Raw genomic sequence first — 10,006 nt, forward strand, 5'->3', positions numbered from 1 at the left:
GCCGATTTAGGGGGGAGGAAATTAAAAAAAAAATTAACAACCCCCCATATCTCAAAAAGGTGCACCAAGACTGTAATTTTTCGGTCAAAGTGCACCAACAAAGTAAATTGATCTAAAAATAACCTAGGAACAAAGACGAAAATTATGATGCTCAGTTGCTCACCCTTTGACTAAATACTTCTATTTATAGCAATGCTCAACTAACTACTTACTATAAACAGAAAGTATACACTAACTATATTAACTAACTAAACTGAATTACAAAATATCAACAATACTCCTCCTTAATCCAGTCATCATTCAATCTTACAATGCCTATCTTCAATCTTAGCTTTTCAAACCTCTCATTCTTCAACGGTTTGGTGAAGAGATCTTCAAGTTGCATTTCACTTCTGCAGAACACCAACTTCAACTTGCCCTTTCTTACTTGATCTCTTAGGAAGTGAAATCTTGTTTCAATGTGCTTACTACGACCATGAGCCACTGGATTCTTGGCAAGGTGTATTGCTGATTTGTTGTCAACCATTAAAACAGAGCCATTCCCTTCTTCTTTTAGCTTTAGTTCCACTAATAATGTATCTAACCATAGGCTTTGACAAGCTACCATACAAGCTGCTATATATTCTGCTTCACAAGAGGATAAGGCCACCACATCTTGTTTCTTTGAACACCATGAGATTGGTGAATTGCCAAGCATAAACAGATATCATGTTGTGCTTTTTTTGTCATGCTTATCTCCACACCAATCCGCATCACTGAAACCAATTACATCATAACTGAGGTTGCTGAGATGGTTGGGTAGAAGTAGGCCAAGATCTATGGTGCCTTTGATGTATCTAAGTAGTCTTTTAGCTGCTTGGAGGTGACCTTTTGTTGGTGCCTCCATGAATCTGCTAATGACCCCTACAACATACACAATGTCAGGCCTTGTATTGTAAATATACCTTGGGCATCCAACCATTTGCCTGTACATTGTTTTATCAGCAGCTAAGTTGTCTTGAGGCACTTGATTTCCTGCTTCAACAAGTGTTGAAACAGAATTGTAGTGTGTCATGTTGAATCTACTCAAAACATCAGCTATGTACATCTTCTGATGCATAACAATTCCTCTCTTGATTCTTGTGAATTCTATCCCTATGAAGTAGGATAGATTTCCTAGATCACTCATATCAAACTCACTCTTCATAGCTTGCTTGAATGAGTTTATCTCATTTACATCACTGCCTGATACTAGGAGATCATCAACATATAGGCACACAATTAGCATTTGATTTAGTTCTGCACCTCTTAGATAGACACTATAGTCAGCTGTGCATTTGGAGAAACCAAGTTCCAACAGGAAACCATCAATCCTCTTATTCTAGGCTCTTGGTGCTTGCTTAAGGCCATACAAAGCTTTAAGCAATTTGTACACCAATCCTTCATTCCCTGCTATTTCAAACCCAGGAGGTTGAGCAACATACACTTCTTCTTCTAATGGCCCATTCAAGAATGCTGATTTTACATCCATTTGTTGGACGCACCACCCTTTATAGCTTGCCAATGATACTACCAACCTTATGGTTTCCATTCTTGCAACAGAGGCAAAGACTTCATCATAGTCTAAGCCTTGTCTTTGAAGGAATCCCTTTGCTACAAGTCTAGCCTTGTATTTAGTCACTTCTCCTTTTGGATTTATTTTTACTTTATAAACCCATCTTACACCAATGGCCTTCTTTCCTTTTGGTAATTCAGTGAGCTCCCAGGTTCTGTTTTTCTCAATGGACATGAGTTCTTCTTGCATAGCTTCAAGCCAATGATTTTGTCTGAAAGCTTCTTCTGAGTTTACTGGTTCCATTTCAGCCAAAAGGGCCATGTGAACCAATTCTCCTCCAGTAGTGATTTCTGAGTCTGGGAAGACTTCATAGTCACTTAGCCTTGATGGTGGTTGTTTGGTTCTTTGTGGTCTTGGTTGGATTTGAATTTCTTCACCAACTGGTTGATTAGTATGCATTGGTTCCAAATATGCTAGGCCTTCATCAAGTTGCACTATTGTGTGTCTTACTGTATCATTGCTTGTTTCATTCCAATTCCAGCTTTGTGCTTCATCAATTCTCACATCCCTGCTCAACATTATCCTATGACTTAGTGGACCATAAACCCTGTATGCACATGTAGTGTGATACCCAAGCAATACAAGCTTCTTGCTTCTGTCATCAAGCTTTTTTCTTTGAGCTTCAGGTACATGAGTATAACAAATTGAACCAAATATTCTGAAGTGATCCACCCTTGGTTTTGAGCCTGACCAAGCCTCTTCAGGTGTAGTTTCCTTTAGCCTTTTTGTAGGGCATCTATTCATGATATACACTGCTGTAGAGACAGCTTCACCCCAAAACCTTTTTGGCATAGATTTTGTTCTGAGCATGCTTCTTGTCATGTTGAGAATGGTTCTGTTCTTCCTTTCTGCAGTCTCATTATGTTGAGGGGTATATGGAGCAATTACTTCATGAATCAATCCTTCCTTGGCACAGAAATCCTTCATCTCATTTGACAAGTATTCTCCTCCTCCATCAGATCTCAGAGTCATCAATTTATGTCCACTTTGTCTTTCCACTTGAGCTTTAAAATTCACAAAGACTGAGAATACATCACCCTTTCTTTTGATCAGATAAACCCAAGTCTTCCTTGTAAAATCATCAGTGAATGTCACGAAATACCTGTTGTTTCCCAATGAGTGTTCTTCAAAGGGGCCACAAACATCTGAGTAGATCAACTGAAGTGACTTTGTTGATCTGGTTGGTATGTGAGACACAAAACTGCTCCTGCTTTGGTTACTTGACAGACAATCATCACACAGTGTGCTTGGACTACTAATTGATGGTAATCCAATGACAATTCCTTTCCTGCTCAGAAGCTCAAGGCTCTTGAAATTCAGATGGCCATACCTCTGATGCCAAGTCCAATTATCTTGAATTGTCTTAGATAATAGGCACTTGTGATTGTTGACTTGAATCCCAATCTTGAAAGTTCTGATCTGTTTTTGGACAATGGAACCCTCAAGATGAGATTCTTGTCACAATCATATACATTGAGCAACTTGTCTGTCATGGTCATTTCATATCCTTTTTCAAGTAGTTGCCCAAGGCTAAGAACGTTGCTCTTCATCTTGGACACATATAGGACATTTTTTATGCTTGCACTCTTCCCATCCTTTCTTCTGATGGAGATATCTCCAACTCCCTCAACATTGATGGAGCTATGATCAACAAACTTCACTCTACTCTTGGCATTTTCATCAAGTCTTTCAAACCACTCCTTGTTGCCTGACATGTGATTTGAGCACCCTGTGTCAAGATACCAGCAATCATCCTTGACTTCTTGTTCTGATGTGACCATTAGTAGGACCTGTTCCTCCTCAGATTCCTCCTCTTGAGCCAACCTGACTTCAATTTCTGGACCACTACCATGAGCACCCTTGAACCTGCACTCAGATGCAAAGTGACCAAAATTCTTGCAATTAAAGCATTGAATTTTCTTCTTATCAAACTTCTTCTTATTTCTCTTTGACATCTGGTCTTGTCCAATACCTCTATTTCCAGAGAATGAGTTTGAGTCCTGCCTTGTTTCTTCATAGCTCCTTCCTTTTTCAGGTTTCCATTTGTTCTTAAATCTCTTAGTGAAATTTCCTTGACTGAATGGCCTTCTGCTTGTTTGAGCTTGGAGAGCTTGATCAGAGTTTCTCTTTGAGCTTCTTTCTTTGATCCTTTGTTCATGTGCCTCTAAGGTGCTTTGCAATTCTTCAATCTTGAACACCTCAAGATCCTTAGACTCCTCTATGGCAACAATTACATGATCAAACTTGGGATTTAAGGTCCTCAGCACCTTTTCAACTACCAATTGATCCCTCATTGCTTCACCACATCCCTTCATCAGATTTGTGAGTGATCTAATTTTGGTGAAGTACTCTCCAATTGTGTCACCATCTCTCATTTGTAGTAGTTCGTATTCTCTCCTCAAGGTTTGGAGCTTTACCTTCTTTACTTTCTCTGCACCAACATAGCATTTTTCAAGGTTGTCCCAAGCTTCTTTTGCTGTCTTTGCATTGGAAATCTTCTCAAAATTCAACTTATCCACACACTGATGAATCATGAACAGAGCTTTACAATCTCTCTTCTTGCGATCTCTGTCAACCAGTCTCTGAGCCTCAGTTGCATCCTCACCCACTGATTGATAGCCTTCTTGAATTATGTCAAGCACTTCTTGATAGCCAAACAAAACCTTCATCTGTATGCACCATCTTTCATAGTTCTTGCTGTCTAGAATGGGTAATGTCATTGTAAAACCACTATTTGTAGCCATGGATGAACTGATAGGTTTCCCTTTTCCCACCGATCCAGGAATCGAAGAACAAATCACCAAAGACAAAGCTCTTGATACCACTGTTGTTTCCTATACTTGCAGACTTGGTTGAAGAAGAAGATTGTGCACGAGCAGAGAAAGAAGAAGATGAAGAAGATTGGAGAAGAATCATGAACTTAATGATAAAGGATGTAGAAGAATAAAGGCAATGAGAAGTGAGTCTAATCTTTGTAATTGCATTATCATTTCATATGAATTACAAGCCAAATACTTCTATTTATAGCAATGTTCAACTAACTACTTACTATAAACAGAAAGTATACACTAACTATATTAACTAACTAAACTGAATTACAAAATATCAACAATAAATATATACCTAAATTTTGTTGGAAACCTACACATATTTGCTATCTGTTAGCCACATTCATTCATCTTCCACCTTTTCATTGTTTTTGTTCTTATTCACCTACCTCTTTCCGATACCACGCCCTACTACCTTATTATAGTCAACAAATACTTTTTATCCACATTTCCTCATGGAAACTCTTAAAAAAGCATCTAAGGTACATATTCTTCTTTCCTTTTTTAACACGGGTGTTTGGTGCCTAACGATCTAAAGTGCAAAATTTATGCATAATCAATCACATGGATGCTTGTTCTTAAATGTGACAATATATTATTCTTATTTCATGGGGAGTTATAATAATAAATTATAAAATAATGTGTAAACCTATATAAGAATAGAGATATTGTTTTTCATTATGTTGTTTTTACTATACATGTCTATATTTTTGTTAAAGTGCAATTCATATGGATATTTACGCAAGAAGAAATTTTCATCGACTCTTCATTCATACGGTTTTATATGAATTTTCTTCGACTCTTATTCGTACTTATACTCATCCCCAATTATTTTGGATAATTACAAATGTGTTCTTATTTTGGGCTTTGGCAAATACAGCATGAAAGATATGAAATGTTTGACTTGGCTACAGTTATTTACTATACATGATTCAATCATTTCAAATGAATATGCAATGGGAAACATCTTATCAAATACCTGAATGATTTATTTTGTTTTTTAAGATAACTTTTATTCAAACATTCTTTGAGATTTTAATATAATTGGCAAAAAATGAAATCTATATCAAATGTGTGTCATTCTGAATAAAATATGTTATAAATTTTGAAATAATTTTCCCTCTTGAGACCCTTCGCCCTTTGGAATTAAGTTTCGTCCAAATTGTCTTCAATTTCAATTTGAAACTAAAATTTATCTCGCTCACATATGTCAGACTTCCAAATTTCACATTCTAAATCCAGTTAGGAAAATATTCGATAATTATATTCAATTAAAAAAATTGTGTGGCGTGTGACTATATCTTTGATTTTTTAATCAATAATAGAGTACACTTTAAACATCATACTCTTCTTTTACTTGCTTTTATTTTTTCCTGTCGTACTTGGTTCTCTTAATTTATCCCAGTTCTCTTCCTTTTTTTTATTTTTTCTCTCAAGCAAAACAAACAATATATAGAAACAAATAGATTGATAACATAAACTTTGTAAATATTTAAATTGAGAGTATAATGTTTCCTATTTGTGTCTATTTTTAGTTTTTCTTTCCTATTTACATAAGTTAGAAATAAAAATAGTCTTGAGGGTCAATATAACATTGAAGCATACATATAAGAAGACAAAAATCTCAATAAGACAACTCTTTAATTTGAGACATGTGTGTGACAATAAAGTGTACATGCTAGTGTGCCACATGTTGGGTACTTCATTTATTCCAAAAAGACTGCCTTGTGACTAATCAATCATTTATGTTTGATTAAGTCAAACCTACGAAATGGACCATACTTTAATAACCTGACTTATTAAATAACTAGCATGACCACCATAGACATATTGTAGCATAGGTAAGAAAATTGTAGCCAATTGTTTGGTGACTTAAAAGCTTGTAAATTTCTAGAAATCCTAAAATATTAATGGTTTGATTTATAAGAAGGATAGTTATTAAAAAAGATAGTCATATATTTTGAAAGAAATTATTTGTTTACCTACAAAGTGATAAGATACTTCTAGTACTACAAAAATGGAATATATATTATCTTAGTTAATGGAGAGACAGATTTTAGAAATATCAAAGAAAATCTAATATGTAATAACTTATTTATCCTTTTATGTATAATAATATATCATTTTTTGCTCTCAATTACGGTAGAGGATTCTTATTCACAAAAATGTATGATTGGTATCTATTTTTGGGGTTTTTATTTTTACATTTTTGTCTCCAACCTCAGCACTAATGCTAAGAAATTAAACCATGTAAATAATGATGTTAATTCATGGACTAAAATTCTACATGTCATCACTTAAAATAAACTATAGAGTGTATTCCAGGTCATGTAGTCACCGCAGTCCGGCACCAGTAGCATACCGGAACCTATATCACCTATTCCAAAAATTATGTCTCTCTTTATTTATATTTAATTAAATTAAAATAAGTAATATTTTTTTTTGTTTCTCACAAATATTTTTGTACTGGAAAAATCTTGTCCGAACCAAAACATCCATAAGTATGTAGGACTAACTCTTTTAGTAAATATTTTTTTTCATCTACAAATAACTTTATTATAATTTTTCTAGTTAATTAAATGATAATTTTTAATTAGTCTAGTATATTAATTGGAATACAAATAAGACAAATAATCTGCATTCATTAAGCTCCATGATGAAATAATTTAGAGAATCTAGAAACTTTTGTTGATCACATGAGCCTTACGTTTGCATTGACATCAGACCTCTCTATACTCTTCGTTTTCCATCTACAATAATAAATTATTTGTCTCCTTCACGAAACACCAAATCCAGTTTCCACAAATATCTCCCCTCTCACTTTCCATTGGAACTCCCCCTTTTAATTTCCAGGCCACCACCTTTAAGAAATAAAACAGCCTATTAATTAAAGAGAAAGAAAAAAGTATATACTAATAATATAAGATTTTTTATATTGTTATTATATCATTCATTATTAATATTTTTAATTATTATTAATTTTTAAACATAAATATAATAAATAATGAACTGATTATATATAAATATTTAAATAATGTTATATTGAGGATATTAAGTATTAACAATAGGAAGTTGACACTCCAACAAACAAGTAACTAATAAGTTCATTACTTCATGATAATTGTAGACTGAATAATAATAATTGTAGGGTATATACCATTCTACTTAAAACTGTGAATTATATCATTCTATGTTTCACAATTTTAAGACCTAATTGAACATGTGAAATTGAGTCCAGCAAACTTTTCTGATTAGATATGCTTCGATTATTTCTAACTAGAACAGCTCTGTCCTTTAACATTAACAATAATAAATAACATAACTTATATCCAAACATTTAATCATCTTCATTAATACAGAATCAAGTACATAAAAAGAAAAAATTAAAGAATATATAACATTTTAACTTTTTATCCTTTAATTATGATTATGACCTACATTACTATTGTAAAAACAAGAATATTTATCAATTGAGAGGATCCTGATTAATTTATAAGTATTAACTGCATTGAGAAAATGAAATACGTGCAGTCCTTAATGACTAATAAACTACTCCATCCACCAATAATGAACCAAATCGAGGCACCCAAAAGCTGTATAAAAAATCTCTCCCTTCCTCATTCACTCCATTATCCCTTCAACATTTCCATTTTACAAAACCATAACCTTTCTTATTACCTTCCTTCAATGGAAAACCAACACCAATCCATAGTAGCCATGATTCCAAGCCCAGGTATGGGACACCTCATTCCAATGATAGAATTCGCCAAAACACTACTCCTTCACCATAACCTCTCTTTCATCTTCATCATCCCCACTGATGCTCCTCCCTCCACGGCCCAAACCACCGTCCTCCGTTCCCTCCCCTCCGCCATATCCCACACTTTTCTCCCACCCGTCACCCTCTCCGACCTCCCTCTTGGTACTAAAATCGAAACCATTATCTCCCTCACCGTCCTCCGCTCCCTCCCCTCCCTCCGCCATGCCCTACTCTCCCAAACCGCCGCCGTCACCGCCGTTGTCTCTGATCTCTTTGGCACTGATACTTTTGACGTAGCCAATGAACTCAATATCCCTTCTTATGTGTTCTTTCCTTCCACTGCAATGGCTTTGTCTTTCTCCTTTTACCTTTCACAACACCTTCATCAAAATGTTCAATGCGAGTTCAGGGACCTTCCTGAACCGGTTCAAATACCAGGGTGCGTTCCGGTTCATGGAAAAGATTTGTTGGACCCGGTTCAGGACCGGTCCAACGATGCTTACAAGTGGTTGCTCCACCACACTAGTAGGTACAAGTTGGCTCATGGGATCATAGAGAATAGCTTCTTAGAGCTTGAACCGGGGGCAATAAAGGAATTGCAAAGGGAAGAACCAGGTAGGCCTCCGGTTTACCCGGTCGGACCGATCATAAATTTGGACACCGGTCGAACCGGGAACCATGATTGTTTAAGGTGGTTGGATGAGCAGCCACGTGGCAGTGTTATATTTGTTTGTTTTGGTAGCGGTGGGACCCTTACAAGTGCTCAAATGGATGAACTTGCATTAGGGTTAGAAAAGAGTGAGCAAAGATTCTTGTGGGTAGTTAAAAGCCCTAATGATAAAGTTACAAATGCATCTTATTTCAATGCTGAGACTCAAGCTAACCCTTTTGACTTTTTGCCAAAAGGGTTTGTAGAGAGGACAAAAGGTAGGGGTTTTGTGGTGTCATCATGGGCCCCACAGACCCAAGTTTTGAGCCATGGTTCAGTAGGAGGGTTCTTGACCCATTGTGGTTGGAACTCAATCCTTGAAAGTGTGGTCAATGGGGTGCCATTGGTTGCATGGCCACTCTATGCAGAGCAAAAGATGAATGCTGTTATGGTGAGTGAAGATGTGAAAGTGGCATTGAGACCAAAGGTTGGTGAGAATGTCTTGGTAGAAAGTGAAGAAATTGCTAGTGTTGTTAAAAATTTGATGGAAGGTGAAGAAGGGAAGAAGCTTCGTTACAGAATGAAAGAGCTCAAAGATGCTGCTGCTAAAACTCTAGGTGAAAATGGATCCTCAACTAAGCATATTTCTCAGTTGGCTCTTAAGTGGCAAGGCAAAGCATCTTTAACAAATTAAAGTTGTTAATAGTTAATTAACTCAATTCAATTTGTCATTTTCATTTATTTTTATCTTCATGCTTTTGAGTATTTTCTTTCCTTTCTGTGCTATAATATGAATGTTTGGTGTAATTGCAATGTTAATGCTAGCTTTGGCAAAAGCCACTCTTTAGTGGGTTAGAGGGGAAATTCTTCTATTGCTATACAAGTCATATTAAATTCTTCTATCCTGCTGTTATTCTTTAGATATTAGATACATTGATCTCAATATCATCATATAAGGTGTTTTGGCTGTGGAAATTGATTAAAGCATATTATATCCTCCAGCTTTGTTGCATTGAATTGGGTTTCTCTCCTAGGCCTAGTACAGGAAAGTAATGGGAAAAAGAATTTTACAATTTTTAAAAAAAAATTTGATTGAAAAATAAGTAAAATTATGGACCCATAAATATTTGAACCATGTTCCTTCTATGTTACTTCTCAACAAAAAAAATAGCACC

The 10,006-nt window shown here is 35.5% G+C and overlaps 1 protein-coding gene across 1 annotated transcript; it reads left to right on the forward strand.

Annotated features, from left to right (window-relative positions):
* LOC109356699 (hydroquinone glucosyltransferase-like) lies at window positions 8,045-9,641 on the forward strand. Its single transcript, XM_019600180.1, has one exon. The coding sequence runs from the start codon at window positions 8,110-8,112 to the stop codon at window positions 9,523-9,525; it is 1,416 nt and encodes a 471-aa protein (XP_019455725.1). The 5' UTR covers window positions 8,045-8,109; the 3' UTR covers window positions 9,526-9,641.

This window comes from Lupinus angustifolius, chromosome LG09 (genome assembly GCF_001865875.1).
Source record: "Lupinus angustifolius cultivar Tanjil chromosome LG09, LupAngTanjil_v1.0, whole genome shotgun sequence".
NCBI lineage: Eukaryota > Viridiplantae > Streptophyta > Magnoliopsida > Fabales > Fabaceae > Lupinus > Lupinus angustifolius.

Excerpts from the sequence above, each read along its gene's own strand:
- LOC109356699 (XM_019600180.1), top strand. The coding sequence starts at position 8,110 with ATGGAAAACCAACACCAATCCATAGTAGCCATGATTCCAAGCCCAGGT.